This window comes from Urocitellus parryii, chromosome 5, assembly GCF_045843805.1.
Source record: "Urocitellus parryii isolate mUroPar1 chromosome 5, mUroPar1.hap1, whole genome shotgun sequence".
In the NCBI taxonomy this organism is placed as follows: Eukaryota; Metazoa; Chordata; class Mammalia; order Rodentia; family Sciuridae; genus Urocitellus; species Urocitellus parryii.
Window position 1 is genome coordinate 87,318,703 of NC_135535.1, and position 25,902 is coordinate 87,344,604.

Consider the following 25,902-nt stretch of genomic DNA (forward strand, 5'->3'; position numbering starts at 1 on the left):
AATCACCTATCATATAATTACCAACTAAAACTAGAAGAGGTGAATAAAATGGAGCTATATTTTCATTTTTCAGAGAGTTTGGTTCTTTATTAAAGAAATTTGTGGTTGTCTGTGGGCTCAGCTCAGTGGTAGTGTGTGTACTTAACATGTACATGGCCCTGGGTTTAATTCCCAGCATTGAAAAAAAAAAAAGAAAGAAAAATTAAAAAAAAACATTGTGGTACTAGATTGTGATACATTGAAGAGAACGCTCACTGAATAGGGAATTATGCTTCAAGTCCTGCCTTTATCTTTAAATAGACTTGTGATTTTGAGCAAGTTATTTAAACTTTCTAATTTATCATTTTCCAGTCTGTAAAATGAAGAGTTTGGTCTAGACCAGCTATTGGGCAAAATAGTCATTTCCAATGCTAATTGCCTTGGTAAAATATTTAAAGAATACTGTATAATCCATAACTCACTTAAAGATTGGCAATCTGTTAGCACCTAAAAAGATCTAATTCTTGTAGAAAAGAAATTCAAATTTGTTTAGTGTAAATTAGATTTACATGGCAATGGAATGTTTATTTTGTTTTAGTTTTAGTTTTACATAGCCAAACCATTTATGTTCTATTTATGTCAATAAATGTTTTAGTAAATTAATTTTATGATTTCACTTATCTAAATGATATCTAAAGATCTTCATAGTTCTAAAATTTTGATTCTATTGCATGAATAATTTACATAAGCTTTTACTTCTTGACTTCAAAAAAGGTATTGGATATTTAGCTATATTATTGTTCCTTCCAAATGACAACTCCCATTCCTAAATGCGCACACTATCGCGTGTCTAGAATAACACAGTTTAGTTTAAGCTACAAAATTAAAGCATAAACAGTGATACATTTGGTACGAACTAACTCCTGGCACTTTTTTGAAAAGTCAAATATCCTACATACATATTTTTTGCTTGTTCGATTTTTCAATGAGCTCTGCCACAGCAGCTCAAGGGAGATTAGGGGGGAAAAAAAACCCTACATAAACACAAAGCAAAAACCTGAGCTTGTGTGTAAAGCTACTGCACTGGAGCGAATGTGGTTTAATTCTTGGCACTGGCAGCTTGTTGGAGAATTACAATATGTTGGCATGAGTCTCTAGGTCTCATTGTTCCAGATGAGGGAGTCAGTCTTAAGAGTGTTTGGCACTGAAGGGAAAACAGAGTGAGAGTTATAGGGAATGAACAGGCCCTAAAGAGGCAGGATGCTGTTGTAACAATGGCTGGCACGGTTGGGGGGCCAGTTCACTGGTGGGGATTGCCATAGGCATTGATGTGGAGAAGCATATGTGAGCAAAAGAATCAAGAGCAAGAAAGGAAAAGCAAGCAAATATATCAAAAGGGTCCTGGTGGCAGAAACAAAGTAATCTGATTCGACTCATCTTAATATTAATATGTTGGCTGATGAAGGATACCATTCATTTATCTTCAATTTAGACTATTTAAAAAAAAAAACATTTATTTTTTCCTTTTAAGTATACACATTTAAGTTTTCCCTAAGACATCTTTGAATTAACAGGACCTGGTTGTGTATTCCATCTGTTCTACTTTCCAACTAGATGATGTGGAGCAGAGCACATTTCCCAGGCTTAGTTTCCTCATCGACAAAATGGATATAACTAGACATGCTACTGACAAGGGTATTGTACTGGGCAGCACTCTGCAAACTGAACCCCATGCAAAAAGGCAGTGATAATTGACTCTTACACTTATTTTAATATAGGGAGCCCTTGCTCCTATTTTGGAGATAATCATAAAACTCCAATGTTTGGAATAATGAACTCTCAAGAGAAAGGAATCTCAGGAAAATTTTTAAAAGTTTAAAAACACTACGCATTTTATTTGATATAAAAATAAAAGATCCATGGGGCTGGGGCTGTAGCTCAGTGGTAGTGCACTTGCCTCACATGTGTGGGGCACTGGGTTCAAACCTCAGCCACATAAAAATAAATTAATGTTGTGTCCACCTACAAGTAAAAAAAAAAAAAAAAAAGAAGAAAAAAAAAGATCCAGAGTTTGAACACTTACAAACACCTGTACTTGAGACTTATCAAATTCATAGTATAAAACACAATATCTCTTTTTTAAAATCTCATTTTAGAAAATTAAATATTAATTAATAGATGACTGTTATCTCTTTTTACTCCATATATAATGAAGCAGCACTAGCACTTTACAAAATTGTGATAAATTTCACTTTATTTGATTCACACATTAACAAACAGGTGTATTGTAAATATTGGGATTTTGCCATTTGGTCTTTTACATTTCCAATTGTGAATTTTCTATGAGATATTTACTGTTTTTTTTTTTTTTCAGAAGTTCGGCCATTGCTACATAGCCATTCATTGTGCTCATTATTGTGAGATAATTTCTTAGCATTTCTTTGGGAACCACCAATGGAAAAAAATTGACACTGTAGCCTTGATAGGACACTGGATGTGGATTCACTGAAGCTCTTTATTTTACAGAAATACAGACAGAAAGATAAAGTCATGTGCATAAGATCTCCCCACCCCCTAGGGCTAATTCCTCAGCTGGCCAGTGTCAAAGTCTTGGGGAGAGCCCAAGTTGTCTGACATGGAGGCCATATTCCTTCCACTATATAAAGAAAACTGCTATTTCATTGTATATATCTGTTATATGGTCATAGGTTTTCATTAAGTTGTCGAGAATTCTAAAGTGCAAAGTCCTATAGTTGAACTATATTCTGAGTATAATGAAAGTGTGAAAATCCTTGCCTTAAACCATAGTTGTCATACTGTGTTTACTTCATTCACTCAGTAGAGTTAATAACAATAGTTTTTGCTACTATTCATATATATATATTATTTTAATATATGAAATGAGGGAATGTGCATATGCAAAGATTTAGTGGTCCAGTCAGCTGAATTTAGCCTCTATATTGGGCAAGTCATGATATCTCCCTAAACTCTTGGTTTAAGAGATGAAACAGAAGCATCAATATTTAATGCAGAGGATTATTGTGAGAAGTTTGAGATACCCTGTGTGAAGGATCTGGTGCACTGCTTAGCACTTAGTCTTAGTTTCATTATCATTTCGTTGTGGATTTGAGATAGGAATTTGTAGGCTAGAATACTTAGTTCAGGACCTTAAATCTTCCCATACATTTTGTGAAAACTCAGACCAATCATTTTTTTCTGTGGGTATCCTTTTTTTAACCTGTATAAAAGATATGACGACACACTCGTAAGTCTTCAGTTGGTTGCTGTGATTAAATGAGAGAAAGACAGGTCAAAACATCTAGCATAGTTCCTGGCAGACAAGCTGTTCAATAACTGTATTTGAACCTGAATTTAATCCAAATTGCAAGTATTAGTGTCTTTATTCACCCACAGACAAGAAAACCCTGAGTCAGATATGTTTCTCATTTTATATTTTACAAATAACTTGGTCCTAAAGAAGTTATTCATTTTTCTGTACTGTGTACTAAAAGTCAGGTACTTGAAAAAAGTGGCTCTGTACAGGAACCTCATATCTTTATGCTCGTTAATAAAGAGGCCAGGAATGTTCTGTAGGTCTCAGAAATCTAGCTGCTGTTTCTTTAACTCTGCAACTTAGACAGAAGACTTCTGTTTCTTTATGAGCACACTACAGTGAATATTTTGTCTAGCTGCAGGGGAAAAGCTTTGTCATGGACTTTACAGACAATAGCCTTAAAAGTAAAATGGTCTGCTTTTGGTGCAGGGAGGTTCAGGGGCCTATTGTTAGTGCACAATGGATTTCTATTGCTGCATTCCTGCTTTGCAAAGGTTTGTTAGCTTTTAATGACTGACAGTACTCAATTGCAAATACCATATTGGCTGTGCCCTGTTTATATGCTACTCAAGAATTTTTGTAGAGTGCTGGAAAAAAGAAACAGTGGTGTTTGTTTGACCTGCTCTGATAAGGTTTAAGAAATGATTTTGCTCACAAAGTATATACTGGGAATGTAGAAAGGTTGAAAATCCTTGCAGAAGTATTTCCAAGTTACTTCTAAAGCTTCGGTGAACAGAAATATTGATTACAGTACAACGATATTTACTTTGTTACTCAGAATTACCATTATTATTTTTGAGGCAATATGATATACAAGTAGGGATATTTCAAGAAAACGTAAAAGTAAATTCCTTAGGATCTTTTTGTTTTTACCTTAAATGTGAAAAATGGAAATTTTTGTTACAAAGGGCAAAAAATACTTTTCTACATTCCATAGGTGAAGCTGCACATAGTATTGGTGGTATATGTGTATATATTTGCACCACATGTAAGAAATATGTAAAACAGTAATCAGAGCTTTTCGTCATTTCAATTTCCACCAATTATGAAATCTGGGGAAGAAGTATTCCATATTCTTTGCTCTGTGCAAACTCCACTTAGGCTTGTGATTCTTGTAGCTGGTGGTTGCAAGATGGGACCCTGAACAAAATAGTGGCACCAGCCAAAGATGATGATGAAGATTCCTTACAATGCCTTTTACTATGGGGAGAATTAATCAGTTTCTAATAATCTTATGGTCTCTAGGACAGAAGGTCCCTTTGATAAGTTAACATGTACTCCCTTTATGTTCCTCCTAGGGGGTAAACAAATGCCTGAGCAAACACAAATACACATAAACACCAATGTGGAGAATGGCAGTGCATGTCTTAGATCTAGATAATAAGTGTGGGTATTGTTATTTAGATGGAGCATACTAGGACACTTATCTTTTAGTACACTCCATTTTCTAACTGAAAGCAGTGCTAATAGTGGGATTGAAAGCCATTGTAATTGTGTACCCATCTAAATGCTGACAAGAATATACAATTACATTGTTTGGAACTGAGTTTAATATTTGGGAGTTTTATCAGCATTTATATTTACTTATACATTAAAATCCAACACAAAAGGGAGAGGTCAAAAACCATGTGATATATAGAAACAAATACCAGACTGAAGCTTAACCTTGCTTTCTGAAACGTGTGTCCTGTCCCAATACAGGGCATTTTAAAAGAGTGTGATACAAATCTGAAATACAAAAATAATAGGTTTCCATTATAGGCATTGCTCACTTCTCTAAATTTTGCACTCTTTTTTAAAAAAGCTTCTTTTATATCAACTTTTTTTTTTTAAATGTTCGTGGCACTGGCAAATCTTACCACAGTGTGCTTCCACCACGCGATGTTAAACACATATTATAAAGTGGATGTAATTGTAAACACACAGAGGGATATAATTACATGTAGCAGATTTAAGAGCTAATTCTTTGCCTTTTTTTTTATTCTGCATTTTATCAACATAATTATTTTTTGACTGCAGACTAACACCCTGAAATTGACAAGCATCCATTATAGCAAGAATTTGTTCACCAAATTGAAAAACAATGAACTGCAGGTTTATATGTACCCATTGTCATCAAGAATTAGTATGGCTTTGTTCCGCAAGAGGAAAAAGCTAATGATTTTGAAACAGCAGGTGACAAAACACATCCCTTTTCTTCCTCCCCTGTTATCAGTTTGTTGATGAAGTCATTATGAACTGGGGCCAGGATAGGGATGGCCTTATTTTTAGCAGATAGCTATTTAACTGAGCCCCATTGTAAAGACAGTTATGTTGATTTGCTTACATTTTTTTTTCTTTATTTAGAAACCCCCAGTATTGAAAAGCTACTCTCAAAGGACTGGAAAGACAAGCTTCTTGCAATGGGATCAGGGAACTTTGGCGAAATAAAAGGTAATATGTGTATAATTGTTTTGACCCAAACTGTACAGAAATGAAGCTGATATTAAGGAATATTAATAGTGATAAAGTACATCTTCCTCCACCCCCTTCTTTGCCATACATTTTCTGTGTTAGATCTTTCTAGCTTGAAGGGGAATGTTATCAGTGTTCTTATTTTTCTTTGTTAGTGCCTTTAGTGGTAGGTTGTTTTTAATAGAATAACCCCATTATATATTTAACATGCTTAAGTTCTCCTTATTTTTTTTAAACTTAAGTGATTTGCTTCATAAGCTGGACTATACACCTACAGCAAGGTTAAAGGATATATCTTATAGCATGATTTTATACACTCTATATTTTGAAAGTATGCATGCACATGTTTTGCATTTGAAACCAGAAATGATGAATGGAATGGGGATGGCATAATACAAAGTTGTTTTGCAGTATAAGGCCAATATTTTTGCTTTTGTTTTATTTGAAACAGCAATTATACACAAGGTAGAAAGATTCTTTATGGACTATGGAAGATACCAAATATCCATATTTTAATAAATTTCCACTAACACCAAGAGGAGAAGATTTAATTTCTTTACATAGAAATAGAAGGAAATGATCCTTTCAATGAATTTCAAAGCATATTTTCTCACAACCTGATAGACAAGCTATAGTTTCATGCTCATTGCCAACAGGACACTTAACCAAATCTAATTTCTAAAGTAGGATTAATTTTGAGAAAATCAAGATAGTTGATCATCTCTCTCTATATATATATTTAGTACTGGGGATTGAACTCAGGGGCACTTGAACACTGAACAACATCCCCAGCCCTATTTTGTATTTTATTTAGAGACAGAGTGTCACTGAGTTGCTTAACGCCTCACCATTGCTGAAGCTGGCTTTGAATTTGTGATCCATCTCAGCCTCCCAAATTGCTGGGATTACAGCTGTGCACCACTGCGCCTGGATAATCATCAATATTAATATATTTAGTTACATATTGTTGTGTATATTTTGGTAGATGTTGAATATATACTTAGAAATTCACAAGATTTATGTTAACATGCATGAAAAAATATGTGTGTAAATGACATTTTTTGAGAAGGATATCTCATGCCTTCTCAAGACATTGGCCTACAAGATGTTCATATCTGGATACTTGGAAACTTTCAGAAAATATTTGACTGAATTTCTCATTTGTTCCTGTTAATCATTTGGAATCACGTATATTCAGTCAATGATTAATTGTGACCGGATGGGGACAGAATGAGTGACAGTCACCTAGTTCAACTAAGCAAAATCTATCCTGTAATAACATTTAAATGAATAATAAAAATAATGATTGATGTGTCTGAAAGAGCTTGCAGACAAAGTTGAAGGAGAACCGAGAAGTATGATTTTGAAAGGCAGCAGGTCCTTTATCTTATTTTGATGGATTTTAACCCATTTGCACGTGAGGCATAGGATGTATTCTCCCAGGTTCTTTATTCTCCACTGACCTAGGTAATAACTGAGCGGAGAGCAGAGAGGGCCGCCTGTCCCAAGCCTTGTGATCTCATTCCATTGGAGGACAAACATTTTTTTCCCTCCCTCGTTTTCCTTTACAAGTCAGACTTAAAAGCCTCAACAGCAGTGATGATAAGCTTAGAGGAAAGAGGCTCAGCTGTCCTTTTAGGCTTGCCTGGGGGGTTAGTTTAGGAAGCTACAGTACAATCACAAAAGAAGTTTCTGTCTTTAATTTTGAGTTTTTTAAGCTTCACATTCAGAGCACAAGTTTGGTTATTGTCCTCTGTCTGGTTTGTTCAAAAAGCTGTTTTCAGATGCATTTTAAAAGCAACTGTAGGTCTTTCTTCTGTTGGGGGCATGGTTATTAGGTGCTCAGCTCAGGTTTGGCAGTAAACTGGGAAAAAAAGCACCGGGTTACTTTTCCTGCTGACTGCCCGTGACAGTTGCAATTACTATCCATTGTTCATAGGTGGCTAGAAAGTGGAGAGGATACAATAGTAGGTTGCCCTCTGGGGGTAAATGAATTTGACTAAAGGTTCTTGGGGGGTCAGGCGAGAAGATTATGCAGTGCCCAGGAATGTAGTTTTCTTGCCACCTCTGAAGAAGTTAGACAAGAACAATGGCTTAGTTGTTTTGGCAGCTATTTTTGGTGAGGCAAATAAAGGCATAAGTCTTACATACTCCGATTTTGTTTAGGAGGAGGAAGGATAAGTATGTGCTGCTTTTCTCAAATATGCAAACATGAATTTATCAAATTATTAGATGATTTATTAATGAAAATTTAAAGTAATGTATTCACATAGAATCTTTGCATTTGTTAGGATGTTTGCAGCCTTTGCAGAATTTCCTGGGTCTTGTGCACTAAAAACTTGGCTCCTCCACTTACACTGATCATTTTTCATTTAATTTTAATTAGTTCTCAGAAATATGTGAGTGTAAGAGAGAGCAAGTGAGTAAACCAGAAAGCCTGTGCCCTTTTTTGAATATTGAAGACTGTAGTCAAAGAGAACCAAGCTGGATTCTTAGGGGCTGCTTTTGTAAGTTGCATTTGGATAATTACTTTCATAAGAATCACAGCTTGGAAAAGTTTAGAACTGTATTTCTCACTAGTAGTGTTCAAAAGTAAAAAAAAAAATAATAATAAACATTGTAAAATAGGAGGAATAAATAGCATTTGAGTTGGATGTTTCAGCTATCAAAAAATAGCTGTCATACCCATTTAAAGTCAGTCTCATTTTCAAGAAACAATGAGGGTTAATAAAGGTCACTAAATTTTAAGATCACAAAATTATTTTTTTTTCACATTAGATAATTTTGCCTTTGAACTGATGCCATTTTATGCTCTGGTACGTTGGAAATGTGCAGTTAGGTTTTAAAGTTACATTAGAAAAAATCCTCTAACGAACACACAAAAAGGACAGGAGGTCCAGTTTTGCAGAACAAAACAGTTTGACAAAACAGCTCTGCCAACAGTGAGCAGTCAATATATGCTATAAACTGATTAGCTGCCTGAAGGAATTATTTGTTTTTTCTTTTCTAATCAGCTATGTTGTATAACTGGCTGGTTTACAGAGTCTTTCTCCCTTATCTGTAGCAGAAGGACTGAGTAATGGTCCTCTGGGGAAGGTACAGAAATTCCTTTTATCGTCTCATAGTTATTGAGAAGGGGGAAAATAGTGATTGCACTCCAGTTGGCAACCAGTGCTGCCACACACTGTTTCAGCTAGCATGAAATTCCATTACACTGAAGGTCACCGCATTGGCACTTCACCTGAGGACAGTGTCTGGGGATCCATGGCACTTAGACTAATCTAAAAAGATCATTTGTTTTTCAAAAAAAGCAATTGCAAATTTTGTATTTTGCTGACTTAATATTTATTTGTAGAATTATAACACAAGTATCTGTATGCAGACTTCTGTTTCTCTCCTCATAAAGTAAAGTAGGGCCTTGTTTGGAGGATCTCTGACCAGTTCATGCAGAAAGGGCTACATCCCATTCTTACCTGCCTCCTTTGGAGAATTTTTTAGAGGCTGGCTTGTTTCCCCTTAGTATCCCTGGCACACCCTTCTGATCCTGGTCACACTGCATTAATTTAGGCTCACAAAGTGTTATGTCTAATGTTAAGGAAAATGCCAGCTGTATTTGAGATAATAAAATAAAATTGGCTCTTTTTGAAAGCTATAATTTTGTTCTTTCTGGAAGATGGGACATTAAGGCAAATACCAAACAGCTCTAGAACTACCAATGATGGATCAAGGAAATAATCCATTCAGCAGTGCTACAGCCTTTAGAGTTCATGAATTGAAGACATGTGCTTCAATATGTAAAGAGAATAAGCTCTCAGATGACATGTATAATTTTGAGATAAAAGAGAGATATAGATCCCCTGTTTGCCTTGAAAGAGGAAATTCTGTCTAAACAACATTAAATGATTTGAAATTAAGCAGGCTTTTACTAGGAATCAGATCCCAGGTTAAAAAAAAAAAAAATCTAGTAAGGGATCATTAGAGTTTTGTAGAGTTGAAACTTGGAAAGTAAAATTTCAGCATTTTGATATGTATGGATTTTTATCATCTTCAAAGTTGTTTTAAACTCATTCTTTAGAAATCCAATAACTATATAAGAATCACAAGGATTGCTAAGAGTACCTTATGACTGTTATATTTGCACAATAACCTAAAACATGTGCATCTGCAGAGTTTTACAAAGGGGTTAGAAATGTTGATGATTTTCTGAGAGTACTGTTGAATCTGGAATTTATTCAATATAAGAGTCAACCATAAGGAAGGTACATAACATGTAGTCATTTACTTCTAAATAAAGTAAATGTTTATGTTTTTAATCCACTAAGCCAGTTTTATAGCTCCTCTGTAGTTGCTTATGAGTAATGTTTTCACTTTTTGTAAAAACTTCATAAGAACTAAAGAAAGACTGCTGGCACACGAAATATAAGTTTTTAAAATAAGTTTGGCAATGTCTATAAAAGCCAAAAGTGACTACATTCTCTATAAACCAGTGATTTGTTCTGTCTCTGGATGCCATCACCTTCACACCAGTGCATAAACACAGCTACTGATGGGAAGAGAGGACTGGCCCCTGGATCTCAATTGATCTGTATGTCTGGTCCACCAAAGAGGACATTTCACAAACTTTGTAAAATGCATGTTTTAAACATGATTTGAAATTCTCAACTCATATTTAATCTTGGTTTTATATATAAAAAAGTCTCTTATTTTTTCCCTCATTTAAAAATGCATTAATTCACTTAAAGAATATTCATTAGTTTGATAGGTACAAGATTCTTTAAATAATTATAGAAAACATTATTTATGTTGCTGTAGATATGGATTCCAAATCTTGTTGAAACAAGATCCAGATGATTGGATAATGCAATTAACCTAAAGCCTTTTTCTGTTTTATACTAACATTTATTTGAGAAGCATACGGAGCCAAAAGAATTTCTCATCCTGAGACCCTGATTTTTCTAAGTACTTGTGGAATTCAGTTTACTTCTTTTGATTTGTTTCCTCACCTGATCACTTAAGAAAAGTTGCAATTTATTGCTTATCACTTCATAAACATCTTCCTATAGGCATTTTGTAAACATCTACCTTACAAAATTCTTGTGATTGTCATTCTGATTTTAGATATGAAAAAGTTGGACTCAGATGATCAAAACCACACACTTTAGTTGTAGCAGAGGGGCTGCCCAGTTTTTTACATGGAGTGTGGCAATCAGTCTCCAACAGAATTGGACAGAGAACTCTATAATCCTTTAAAACTTGAAAACCCTGTTAGACTTACTGAATCTGAATGGAGTGCCCCTCGAATTTGCACCCAGAATATTTGTGCTCAGATCTCTCCTCACACATAGTATTTTGTATCATTAGTCTATTTACATAATGACCTTTCCCATGTAGACCACCTAATTTACTATTAGCCCAAAGTTTGGGCTAATATTTGAGAATAAATGACAAATGAAAAATTCCTTGTTTTGAGATGATAGTTATTGACTACATTCCAAAGACAACAAAATGTGATATTTTTCAAAAGTATTTTTTATATATTTTAAGTGTAATAAGTTAATGGAATATTCTTGAAAAGATATTTAAAATTTCAATTTATATTAATAGGTAAAAATTTTTAACAGTATAAAATATTTGATAGAATCCTGTTTCTAAAAAAGCTAACATGAATGACCTTTGATTTCATTATGTTTTTTTTTTTTTTTTTAGAGGGGAGGAGGGTACTAGGAATCGAACTCAGGGGCACTCAACCACTGAACCACATCCTCAGCCCTATTTTGTATTTTTTTTAGAGACAGGATCTCACTGAATTGTTTTATTATTTATTAGTGCCTTGTCATTGTTGAGGCTGGCTTTGAACTCACAGTCCTCCTGCCTCAGCCTCCCAAGCCACTGAGATTACAGGTTTGCACCACTATGCCCTGCTCACTATGGATTTTTAATACATTAAAAATGCATCTTGTTCCAAGGTCCCAGAAACAAAACATTCAGCCTGAGACAACAGGGTAAAGACCATAGTTACTTGTCAGGTGCTCTACTTCACTCGAATGGCAGTCACTCTTAAAATCAAAAGCTTTCTAAGGTAGATAGACTTCAATACAAACCAATATCCCCCACCCTTTAGGATGTTGAAGCAAAGACCATAACAATATTTTTAAATTATAAATATTTTAAAAAGGTCTGAGCTTTGAAAAGTTCAAAATTTTACATAAATATAAAAAATAATAAGTAGGTCCTGGCAAGTTACTTTGTTGAAAAAAAAAGTTAAAGTATTAGCAGAGGATATCATTTAATTATTGTCAGGCATATAATATTCCTTATTTAATTTTAATTGATTCTAGTTTCTGAGGGATTTCTATATTACAATGAAGAATGTGGCTAAATTTTATCAGAATTTGATAAAATTATTTCTTAATGAAGAGGACTTATTTCTACATGATTACAAGTTAGATGACAGATACTCCTTTAAAAAATTGGAATAATGTGATTTCCATTCATTCCTTTTGTTGAAGAGTCTGCCTTTTCTCTCTTGATGAATGAATATCACTGAAAGGAGTTTTAGTTGTAGATGTTGAGTGATTTAAGTAAGTCTTTATTCATTATGTTCTCATTTTCTTAAATTTATGTGGTTCTGCCTTGCTATGAGCTCTCTCTGGAGATATCATGTTACCAGAAAGATCCCTGCCCTCCTAGAGTTTATAGTCAATAGTAGCTCTTTCATCATGCATGAATTTCTAACAAATTCATATTTTAAGTGATACATAAAAAATGTTGTACATACTTGAGGGTACTACACCATACAGAATTTTTTTCCTAGTTTTTTCTTTCTTTTTTTTTTTTTTTTTTTTTTGGTATCAGGGATGAAGCCAGAGGTACTTAACCACTGAGCCACATTCCCAGCCCTCTTATTTTTTATTTTGAAGCATGGTCTCACTAAGTTACGGGGCTGACTTTGAACTTGTGATCCTCCTGCTTCCCCCGTCCCCCACCCAAGCTTCTGGGATTACAGGCATGCAACAATGCACCCAGCTCCACATAGAATTTTTAAAGGAAACACGGTGAATTATTTTTAGATGCTTCAAGTAGAAAACCAGTTGAAAGCAAAATTTCCATAAAAAAATTAAACCAAGGAAATGTCCTATCTAAATTGTAACACTAATAGACTAAGAAACACCAACAATAACATTCTTAAAAAATCTGGCAAAGACTATTGCTTTGAAACTATTAAATTTTTGTTAATTTTTTAAAGGAAGAAAATAATCTGCAACTTATTACTAGCCCTAAAATTCTAGGGCATTTTTCATTCTTGAATGAGTTTATTTTTATCTCTTCTTGATTTGAACAATACTCACAATTTTTTTTAATTTAATGATTTAGTTTCATTTTACATTTATATATAAATATAAATTTCATTTGAGTTAAATACAACAATATTCAGGAACTGTCATGTATTTTTAAATTATTTTGTTGTATTTAAGATCATTCCTAACTTAAGGATAAGTTAAAGTTTATCCTGCTAAAGTTTATCCTTATAAATAGAATTATGCAGTCAGTATTTATGTAGTCAGTATTAGTTAATCAAGGATTTTTATTTAGTCTTAAGTTTTTTTTTTATTCATTCAAGAAACAGTCATCAGTTATCCATGATGTGCTGGGCATTATTCCTTAGATGCTGATGATACACATAGCCTTACACAAGGCTAATTAACATCCTGTTATCTTAGAGCTTATACTCTATAAGGAGATAACAGTCAAAAAATGTATCAACCTGAGTGTGGTGGTGCATGCCTAAAATGCCATCGACTGGGAGACTGAAGTGGGATGATCACAAGTTCCAGGCCAGCCTGGGCAACATAGTGAGACCCTTTCTCAAAAACATAAATAATTACAAAAGAAAGGCTGGGATATAGCTCAGTAGTAGAGCCCTTGCCTAGAATGTGTCAGAGCCTGGATTCAATCACCAGTAAGAAAAGGAGGGAGGGGGAAAACTGGTATGAACAGTAGAGAAGTGGGGAGAGGTGATAGACAGTAAGGCATGATGGCTTTTATATTGTCAGTGTTCAGGGAAGGTCTCCCGAGGAGCTGGTCTTTAAATTACTATTCTAGATGGATCTTGAATGTATTTGTGTATTTATCTCACTTCTATTTAAATTAAACTCATGAGGGCAAGCCTTCTTTTTAGCCTTGCACTTGTAGTACCCCCACCCCCTTAGATTAGTGTGAGGCACATGAGAGCAGTACTGTGTGCATGCTGAGAGTTAGAAAAAGCCTGTCACTGAAGTGTATCCTGTACTGCATAGCAATGTTTTGGTCAACTATGCTCTGCGCATGCTATGGTGGTCCTATATGACTAGACCACCTAGTGACACTGTAGCCATCTTAGTCTGTGTAAATACAATCTGATGTTGCTACAGAAACAGAAGTACCTAAGGGCATGTTTCTCAGAACATATTCTTATTTTTAAGCACTAAATAACTGTAGTTCTTAACTGAGTATGACTTTCCTCCACCACATGAATTTGTCCATGCCTGGGGATACTTGTGGGCAATGTAACTCAGGGGAGGGATCCTACCTGAATCTAGTGAGTGGAGGACAGATATACTACAAAAGTCTGTTCCCCAAAGAAGTAATTGCCTGGTGCAAAATATCAACAGTGCTGAAGTTGAGCAGCCCTAATCTAGGGGAAGAGTTTTCTGGGGGAGGGAAATAGTGGACATGCTAAGGCACGATGTTGGGAGCGATTTTACATTTTGGTATAGAGGAACTCAAAGAAGTGTTCTGGCAAAAAAGATAATGGGAGAAGTTGATGACAAAGGCCACCTCATTCAAGTCTTTGTAGGAAAAGGAGCTTGGATTTTATTCCATGTGCAGTATAAAGGTGTGTGTGTGTGTGTGTGAGTGTGTGTGTGTGTGTGTGTGTGTGTGTTTACAGGACTGTGACATGATTTGATTCACATTCTAAGCAGATCACTCTGAATATTCTCTTGGAGAATAGGTTTTAGTACGGAAGAAGTGGAAACTGGTAGAATACTTAGAAGACCAAAGCAGTAAGCAAGGCCAGAGATAAGGGTAGACTGAAATAAGATGTGGCAGGGTAAATGAAAATACATGGGCTGATTTGTACTAGGCTCTAGGGTTCACAGGCTTCCAATTAATTACATGGGGGAGATGAGGCAGGCAAAACCATGAAGGGGAACACCTTGATTCTGGCTATGCAATACATAGATGAGGATCTCTGTCAGTGAGTTAGGTGATAAAAGTTGATTCTCTTCTTTCGTGGTCTCTATCCCATTATATTAAGGAACCTTCTCTGCTTCTGTGGACTCTACAAAACAATGAATTATTGACATGCCTTACTCATTAGGCATGAAGAAGAAATGAAGCATTCTTTTTTCTTTCCAATACATATTCATTCTAATGGAATTGAAGGAATACTAGCATAGATTCAAATACACGAGAACACAAATATCTAAAACAAAAATAGCTATCAGTGAAACACACATAATGAACTCACACTGTAGCTGAGTCAGATGGGGTTAGCCAAACCTATATGATTGTCTGCATACCAGAACTGGCTAAGTCAGAAGGAACTCGTTCATACAAACACTGTTCATACAAACATGGTCATGGATCCACTGTGTAACACACTTCTACAAAATAGGAATTTAGGTGAATAAACATTAACTTATATTTTTTGTTTTTGAAGCCTACAGGATTTTCTCTGGATCTAGTTAATTTTCTTTTTGGTTTTTAAAAAACCTTGAATGTTTTGTCACTAAGATAGTTTCTTCATTTTTCTCAGGCTTTTCATTGAGCCCTCTCTATGCACTTGTAGATTGTTATGAAGAACATGACAATTTAAAAATAAGCCAACAGGTTAATTCCTTCACCTTAGTTTGGTATTTTTTTTTTAATGGAGATTTCTTTTGTAAAAGCTTCAGTTCCTTGATTCAGCTTCCTTAAGCCAAAATGAGAATCCCTATGTAGTTCACATAAGATAAAACATCTCCCCTTTCACCTTAGCTATATGGCATGCCTAAACATGAGAGCGGTGGAAAGGGAAGGGTCTTTTTCCTTTATGTAATTCATTAAACAGTGTTAGATGATTTGTTTTGTTGGACATACACTATTTGCCTTTACCTGTAGCAAGTAATGAGGATATAAAAGTCAATAATTTACAATTGATGCTTTCATAGCTCTCTCTCCTCACATTGAGAGAAAAGAAAGTAAAAATGAGATAATACCATGCAATGATTAAGTACTATAATAAAGATACATACTATGTGGATTTCCAAAGGAGGGAGTGGAGCAGCTGTTATCAGTAGAAATCAGGAAAAAAAAAAACCATGAAAAGCAGGATACATGACTTGGAATTTGAATAATAAATATTTAGGGAGGAATGCCTGTGCAAGGCGCTTCTTTCTAAAAAGTGGCATTTATAGGGGCTTCCTATATGTTGTGTGTGGGGGGGTAATGTGAAATTTTAGTCTGTCTAGAAATGGGGTTACACAAGGGAAGTAGGAAGGTTGAGTGATGTTTTGAAGTACTTTACTCATTCTCAAGAATAAGTTTCATTTTATTCTGTAGCCAGTGATAGACAAGAACAAGTTTTTATAAACAGGGAAGAAATATAACTAGATTGCTTTTCTCAGCAGATAATTTTCATACCATTTTCAAGGATATGCTTACCAAGGGTTTTTGATGGCAGGAAGTATGATTAAAAGTTTATTATAATAATTTCAGAAAAAAAGAATGGCTGTGGAGATGGGTAAAAGAAGCTAGAACAAGAATTTCCCAAATACTGTATAGCAATATTTATCATTATGTCAAAGAAATTTTTATGCTTTGAATTATGAGCCTTCCCCTTCCCCTAAATTCATATGCTCAAGCAATAATATCTAGAACCTTAGAATGGGAATATATTTGGAGAAAGATCTTAATAGCCTTGGTTCAATTATAATGATGTCACTATTGAGGACCCTAATCCAAGATGACAGCACCTCTTTAACAGAGGAATAAATTTGGACATGGATGTATATAGAGAGTCTTGATGTAAAGACATGGAAAAGATAGCCCTTTACAAGCTAGAGAGAAAAGCCTAGAATACATTGTTTCCTCATGGTACTCAGGAGCAGCGGTCCCTGGCGACAACCTTTTCTTGGACTTGGTAGCCTCCAGACTATGGACAATAAATTTCTATTATTTAACCCACCCAGTCTTTGTATCCTTCTTATAGGAGCCTTGACAAGCTATTATTTGAATATTCTGGTGTATGCTTAAATCTGTACTAACAAGAATAGGATACACAAGAAAAAAATAATAGTGGTTACTTTTGAAGGGACAGTTATTTGGAGGAGATTTTTTTATGATACAACTTTATAATTATTGATTATTATTGATTATTGATTATTCATAAAATTAAAGGAAAATACACTGAGGGAAAATTAATGTGAAATTTATTGGTATTATGGACATGTATTTGTAGTTGAGAAGAGAAGTGAGGGTGATATTAACAACATTTGCTGAGAATGTTGAATGGATAACAGTACTTTAAAATTAAAGGATAATGGTGAGTTCTACTTTAATACATATTAAATGATGAGTCTGAGATACACACTCAGAGATAATTTATTCTGTAAAAAGAAAATGGTTACTACAGGTGGGAAACAAAATAAGGTTCGGCATATACCTGATAATTTCTTTGACACTAATACATTTTTAAGACTCAAAGTAGTTTAAAAGTACAGAGTATGCTTTTTTAGAATTGTTGCAATACACAGTTTAGGAGTTGAAGTATTTTAGTTAGTTCAAGGCCAGAAAAAGTCATGTGAGGAGGCTCCAAGATACAGCTAGGTCTTGGAGATATAAGTCAATGGTAGAGCCGTTACCTCACATTCACAAGGCCTTGGGTATCATCTCCAGCAATGGGGAAACATGAGGTAGAGTGGTAGAATAATTGTTCAATAAGATTGAATTAAATATGGGCAATTTGTTTTAAATTTAAAATAAAATTTGTCTACATAGCTAAATGAAGACAGCAGAATTTTGTCAATCTTCCATATGCTGAATGCCAAAGTGATATTTGTTAATACTTACCACCACATAAATATTTTTTTATATTTTGGGGTTAAGTGGAATTATGCATTGTTGAGCTTCTAAGTTATATTGCTACATGTTTCAATGACCTATATTTTTTAAATATAAGTAATTATGGTAATAATATTCATTGTAGAAAAATTATAAATATAAAAATAAGAAGAAAATAATTAAGATGACTTATAATCCCAGCACCTAGAAATAGTCACTATTAATATGTAGGTAAATTTATTTTTAGTTTTTTCCCCCCTTTTACATAGATGGATGCATGCATTCAGATATCCTTACAAAATGTTTTGTTTCTATCTAACTTTTTCACCTAGATTTATATTGTGAATAAGATCCCATGTCGTTAAAAACAGTTCTCAAATAACTTCCATGGCTGCAGAATATATGCACCCCATGATTATTTGTTTATTCCCATTTTGACATTTAGATTGTTTTTAGTATTTCATTTAAAACACTTATTAATATTTCTCTACATTTCTTATACTTTTTTTGGACTTCATTTCTAAAGATATCTAGAAGGTGGAATTATCCTTTCAAGTTTATGATCATTCCCAGATGTGATGTATGTCACTCTTCCTTGAAACATGACAGTACCTCACTTTTCTCTTAACAATGTAGGAAGATGGTAATCTGTTATCATATCAATATTTTCATTAAGGAAATCTTCCCTGGATATATTGAGATTATTTAATATCAGTATGCAATATTTATGTAGCTGTTATCTTAAACGTTCTTCTTTTCTGGAGGGTTCCAAAAAACTGAGGTATGATAAATTATTAGCAACATTTTTTTTTGGTCACATGTCCTAAATAAGGCTAGATATGGATAATAAAAAATTGAATACAAAAATAATGGTTCTTGCTTTATTTTCACACAGACATTCTTTCAGGATATTCATTCATTAGAAGTATATTAATGGCATTTTTTAGAAACTTTATTTCCATCTCAGTTGGGCACATGATATTTATAAGCCACTAACTATAGCTACTACTTCCCCCCAAAGCACATGATTTTTCATCCTAAATTGGTGAAGTGAAATGCAGTTGGGTAGGGAGTGGTGACTGATTTGTAAGAGATCCTTCCATATAATTACATGCAGAGGTGGCAAATGCATGGTGCTTACTGCCTTAGGTTTGAAGTGAATATTGTAATTAAAACTGTGTTCCCTTCTAGTGCAAGTATTTTACCTTAGGGGTCTTCTCTATCTTGTGAGTTTTAAAAGAACAATTAAAAGTGGTGTTTTTTTTTTTTTTTCCTGTTTCGGGGAATAGCGTGCATTTCCAGTGTAACAAAGAAGTAATTTAACTGACTGGCATGTTTTTAATATCTTGAACATACCATTTCTTTCAAGTGATTTCCATGTCTTTTCCAAATCTTAGATCCATGTCTAATCTTAGGTAACCATAATGTGATGTGAATTTGCCTCCCACATTTCACTGTTCAAGATAGCCACAAACTTGAATATTTGCTCTGTTGAGTGGATTCTATTCTCGAAGATAGTCTCTGAGGGTATATGGTAAAACTGTCTAAAACTTGATTGGACAAATAGATATTTCCTCCCTGGAGATGGCAGCCAGGGTCTATCACACACTTAACCATGTGCCCCTGTAGTACTGGGCAGCACCTCAACACCCCCAAATTTTCTGCTCTTTTCGTGAAGGATTTCTTAGTTCTGAATCTTCAGGATTCTTCTGTAAAGGAAAGGAGAATCCTATCACCGATAATAATGCTTTGATCTCTTAAAAATTAAGCCATTAATTTTTCATGTCTTTCTATTGCCTCTTTGAGTAATCGAAACACTAGGGTCAAAAACTGCTTTAGACATCTTTTATTCCCTACAGAACAGCATAGAACACTAAAAGTAGTAGATGCTCAGCCAAAAAAATTTTAATTTATTTGTAGAGTAAAAACAAAAAAGCAATAGATTATTGTGGTCAAGATTTTAAAATGTTTGTTCATTCTAATGTTAAGTAAAGGGGAAATAGCCATCACGTTTAATGACTAAGGGAAAATCTAAAAAAAAAAAGGTAAGCATATGTTTTCATATAGATGAGGATCCAATCTTATACTTCAATTAGTTCCTTATACGACCGTCATTGTCATTGAAAGATCACTCTTCTCATTACTCTTGTGTGTTTTGTTACCATGTTATTTTCAGGGACTCCAGAAAGCCTAGCTGAGAAAGAGAGGCAGCTCATGGGTATGATCAATCAGCTGACAAGTCTGCGAGAGCAGCTGTTGGCTGCCCACGATGAGCAGAAGAAACTGGCTGCATCTCAAATTGAGAAACAGCGCCAGCAAATGGAGCTGGCTAAGCAGCAACAAGAGCAGGTGAGTAAGATCCAAAGGTACTGTTGGGTTCCTTAGACATTGTTTTGCTTGATTTTTGTCAATCACTATTTGAGGCATACAAAGGTGAATAAGAGCCCTTTCGTCCAGCCCCATCTAGGTAAATAAAAAGGCAAAACAAACACACACACACACACACACACACACACACACAGATTTTAAGAAGCTTATTAACTACGTTGGTAGAAACAGAAGCACAGGTTGAGTAACTATAATCAGAAATCTTAAAATCTGAAATTTTCTAAAATTCAAAACTTTTCAGTGCTGACATGATGCCATATGTGGAAAATTCCACATGATTCCAGGTTGCAGTCAAAACACAGCCATATTTCACATATTGTATAAAATTACCTTTGGACTAGGTATTTAAGATGTGTAAGAAACACAAATGAATTTCATGTTTTGACTTGGGTCTCCAACCCAAGACTTTGCATTATGTATATGTGACTATTCCAAACCCCCCCCCAACCATTGGAAATCTAAAACACTTCTGGTTTTAAGCATTTAGGGTAAAGGATACCCTACTTATAAACAAGATAAATGCTGATGGGTCATGACATAAGTACCAAAAACCATGAAGAGTCAAGGAAATTTTTCCAGACGGAAACATTTTGAAAAACATTTATTAGAAAGATGACTTTCTAAATATGCTCTGAGTAATAGGTAGGATTCAATAAAGTGAAGTGAATTACAATTAGGGGACAGAATTTTCAGTGATGAAGCTATTCTAGTAGTTCAAATAATAATGTATGCGAATCTAAACTAAGAAGGTAATTAACAGAGACAGAGGAGACAGGAATGAACAAGTAGGAGAGTTATGGTCAGTAGAATTTTTTGAGTGGGCAAAAGGGAGAGGAAGAGTGATGAGCCTGACTAGAAGGAGAGTGAGAATGTGAATACCACCAATATGGAAGGTCAGGTAGAGGGCAGATATAGACGTGAAAATGGTTTATTATGCTGAACTAAAGCCTATATCAGGTTGTGCAGTTAGAGATATGTGAAAGGCAGCTAGAAAATTCAATCAGTAGCATAGAAGAAAAGGGCTGAACTAAGTTTCTTAGATTATCTACCTGGAGACTGTAGTTTACACTACTGTAGTACATAAGATCCATTCACTTATTCAACAAGTAGTAATTCAGTGCTTCTTATATGCTGAGCACTGGGCTGATCGCTCAGGTTGTATCTCAGTTAGCCACAGAGACAATGCTCCTGAAACCTAGTGGAAAGACAGTTAACAAAGGGACAGATAAATAAAACAGTATTAGACAAGGAAAAGTAACTCAGAGATGTATAAGAAGAGTAATGTGATAAATATTGGTTGATGTGACAAGGCAGCATTTCTTAGATTGGGTGGTGGGGTATGTCTTTCTGGAGCTGTGGGAATTGAGTCAGATGTCAACAATCTAGAGGCAGCCATGTTGGTACCTGGGGCCAGAGAGTCTCATGCAGAGGAGTCACAGGTTAATAGGCCCTGAAATACAGTCTTGATATCATGAGAAATAGGAACTCAGGGTATGTCCTCCTGGGAAGCACTGGCATGTAGCTATCAGATAGGAAAGTGAACACACCCGAAAGCAGTCACATACAGGAGGAGGGCTATGAGTGCAGTGTGGTGAACCAGGAGAACCAAAGAAAACAGAGATTTTTAAGGTGTAATAGGCTACAAAAAAAATTATCATTCTAAGATTGATCAGAAGCTACTAGCTTTACCATTTAGATTCTCATCATTTGCCTTTAAGAATGCAGTTTCTATAGTGTTTCAGCAGAAATCAGACAGTAAAATTTGACAAATATGTAGCAAGAATTAAAAGAGAAAGCAACATAGAGGGTGTCATAGGGTCAGTTTACATGCAAGGATGGTGCCACTTTTCCACGGCTATAGCCCTTTGTTCTATGTCCTGGGCACAGTTCACTCAATGTCCCAAGTGGAGAACAGCCACTATTTAATCAAGGGTATTTGTATGTTTACACATCTTTGCAAACTCTTCAAAACAACTTCCAAAGAGTAAACTAGCAGAGTTGAAAGAGGTAAAGAAATACTCAGATTACTTCTTTTGAATAGTTTGAAGACACTACCCTCCCCTGTTGTTTTTTTTTTTTCATTTTCCTCTTCTTGATGGTTCATTTCTGCTAAAGAGATGATATTTTTTATTTTGAATGAAATGTCTCATCATTTTTTTTAAAAGATTTGTTGGCAAGTTACTAAATATGGCCCATATTCTTCTTGCTTAGCTCTGCAATAAACGAGTTCAAAATGCTTGCCTGTCACCCTATAGAAAACAACATATTTCCTATCCTTAGCTTTTAATGTCTTCACTCACCTGAATTCTGGAGAATCCTAGGAGCCTCTGAAAACTGTAGTTTCAGATTTTTATTTTTATTTTTTTGTAGAGAATACCTACTTACTTTGGGGGTTTCCAGGGAACACCTTTCTGAAAAGTTGAAGCATTCACAAATAGAGAGGAAGTCTTTTTATTTCACACTCTGACCCATCCATGAACATCACATGGGGATTCTAGAATGTTCTACTTTCTGAAGAGCTCTGACCATTTTCCTTGGAACTTTAGAAACCTGAAGCCCCTTCCAGAATTTCTTTCCAGTGTTGGAGAGATGCGTGGCAATGCTGCCTCTACTGCCTGAGAGGTCGTCCCTCAGGAGAGCTACAGGTCCAGTTTCTCGGACCCATTGTGCTCTCCCAGTCTCCTTTACTGTACAGAGCTGGCTAGTACCGTCACCATTCTGCAGTTTCAGACCTTGTCAGGAAGGACATTAATACTTTGAAGATCCAGGTCAGGCTTGCCTTTCTCGAAAATTTCCCTCCCAGGATTCCCTATTCAGGGCAGGATGTCTCAGGTCTCTGTACCTTACACAGATAAATGGGCCCACTCCGCCATCAACCTTCCCATCAGATTCTGAGCTCCCGTCTGCGTTCCTCTATTCCATGAATATCTATTAAACACAAGTTTAGTGCTAGGTTCTGTTCTAATTACTGGAAATACTGAAGGGAGTAAAGCAGACCAAAATCCCTCACATATTGAACTCTTAGTTCAGACAGCCAAACAATAAATAAATCACTAAATTATAGTATGTATGACTATGTAATAGGGTGAAAAATAAAGTAGGTAATTGGGATGAGAGCATCAGGTACAGAGATAGGCTCTCTTAAAGTACCGAGGGAAGAGCTCATCGACCAGGTATCATTTGAGCAGTCTAATAGGAAGAAAGGGAGTGAGCCACATGACCATTGAGCCAGTGTGTTCCAGATTAAAGAGGAAAGGCAAGTGCAATGACCCAGGGGTTGGCAACAGCATCCTTGATGTATTCAAGAGACAGGAGAGAAGTATGGTGAGGAAGTGACAGGGAGAAAAGGAGATGAAATCAGAGAAGTAGCAGAAATCATATGGGTTTGCTGGCATTAGAGAGTATCCAGCTTGTGCTCTCAGCGAGCACAAAGGTTTTGAAAGAGGAAAAACACAACACAACTTATATCATAAGAAGATCTCTCTGGGTGCTGATTTGTAATCTACTGTAGGGACTGATGACAAAACGACAAAGAACAAATAGATGTCAAGCAATCCAGGAAGAGGGCTCAGTGGCTCAGTACAGGAGGATCATGAAGGTGTGACTTGGTTCATTAGGTGTTCTCACCACATTGTTAAAAGGATTTGAATATCAATTCAAGTGCTTATATGTGGAAGAGAAGAACTAGACTGAAGGAAATGAGTGACATTTATTTTTTATCATTTTCTACATATCTTCAGAAAAAAACCAGAAGTGGTCTTTTTTTACCATATTCCAATGATAAAATGAAAATAATAAAAAATCATAATTTTACCAAAGTCCACAAAGGAAATCAAAGTCATAATATAGCCATGCAGAACCATTCCCATCACATGAGTTTTTTTTTTCTTTTACTCACAGTGATGTATCAATGTTTTCCTGAATTTTAATTTTCCACCACAGAGTTTCACAGATTTTTTTTTTGTAATAAACATGATAAATCATGGTGCTGAGAATCACTTATTTTTGGTGAAAATGAGATCTGGAGCTCATTTATAAAAGAGTGGTAGGTTTCATGAGGCCAGAAGTTGCATTCTCATGAGATGGCTTTCTACTCCATATCATGTAATAAATTATTTAAAATTTTCTCCTCACCTATTAGTTCTTGTGTTCTCATTAAATATTCATTCAGTATCCCTTTTATACCAGGCTCTGTGCAAATAGCAAGCAAATTGTGCGTACTCCTTAACCTCACTGAATGTATGGAGTTCTTCCCAGGAGACAGAAAGTATGAATTTGGAGTCATAGGATGGGGCACTGTATTAAGTAAGTGCAGAGGTTGTTAAAACTGTGGGTAACAGGGGAGCACTCTTGCTCTTCCATGGAATAGGAAACACTTAAAATGACCACACCACAGGGGACGGAATCTTGACTTTAGTTTTGGATCTGTTGACCATAAAGTACCTTGAGTATGTCTCTGGGTAGATAGGTCTAATGCTTAAAACAAAGGGTAGACAAGAGAAACACTTGGCATCAAATCACTTGGCATCTATATGAAAGTACACACAGAGGGTAAAGAACAGTGTCTACAATTGAGCCTTAGAGGATCACAGCATCCCTCTGCTAGGCGGAGAGGTAGCAAAAATACAAGAAAAGTGTTATGACATAAAAAACATAGAAGAGAGTTCAAGATCGATAAAAGGTGTTTGAGGGTCAGATTCTGATGAAACATTTAAAAATGATAATTAAAACACATTTCAGAATTTAATAGAGGTGATTGATGACCTCATTTTGGTAGAGAAATATGGGTACAGATATCCCTAGAATAGGATGTTCTGGAGAGGTGGCCTTTAGACATTTGTGGAAAGTCAAAATGAGAACAGTGTTTATCACAAAACAACAAAAAAGTTATCAAAAACATCACTGTATCTAGTCTCTTTATAATGTATGTTTCTCTGAACCCCTTGGTCACAACAACCCCATTTATGCAATACTCTTTCTTTTGTAGAAAAGGGCTGAAAGGTCAGAACAGTGTCTTCTTAATATATCATCAGGAAGAGAGACTTTGAATCCCTACTGCTTCTTACTGGGATAGATCACTGTTGAAATATCTTGGGTTTCATTTATTTTAGGCCAAAAGAAGCATATCTGGTTCTGGAGACTAAATGCTTATTTGATCCTACTTAAGGATGATTTGACCATAATTTCGGGGCAGGACACATCTGTCTTCAGCATCTTGACCAGTGTCAAAATAAAACTCTGAGAAACAAAACATAGGTAATCCCCTCCTCCCAATCACTTCAGTGTATTTTTAAATTTTTCATGTGCTATTTCTCCACAGATTGCAAGACAACAGCAGCAACTCCTGCAGCAACAACACAAAATCAATTTGCTTCAGCAACAGATCCAGGTCAGAAATCAGAATTTCAATACACTTTCAATTAAAAAAACCAACATATTTTTGTTTCTTATGTGACCTAACTCGAATGACTTCCAATCTAAAATTTACTTTCAGCCTAATTCATGACATGTTGCCTCATGTGCCATACACATCTTGTAAATGATGACTGTCCCAGGCCCTAGTGTATCAGGGAGCTTCTGTCTGAGCAGTCTGCCAGTGATTTTCATCTTATCCTGAGAACAAATTATTGGGGAGAAATATTTCATTTCCTCCAAGCTTTATT

General features: G+C 35.3%; 1 protein-coding gene across 3 annotated transcripts in view; it reads left to right on the forward strand.

Annotated features, from left to right (window-relative positions):
* Sox5 (SRY-box transcription factor 5) overlaps window positions 1–25,902 on the forward strand; it is a 329,602-nt gene that overhangs the window by 119,368 nt on the left and 184,332 nt on the right. For all 3 annotated transcript variants that reach the window (XM_077798717.1, XM_026392331.2, XM_026392329.2), the window contains exons 3-5: window positions 5,660–5,746; window positions 20,028–20,200; window positions 25,560–25,628. In XM_077798717.1, coding sequence (XP_077654843.1) covers window positions 5,660–5,746; window positions 20,028–20,200; window positions 25,560–25,628 — 329 coding nt within the window. The remainder of the gene's footprint in view (window positions 1–5,659; window positions 5,747–20,027; window positions 20,201–25,559; window positions 25,629–25,902) is intronic.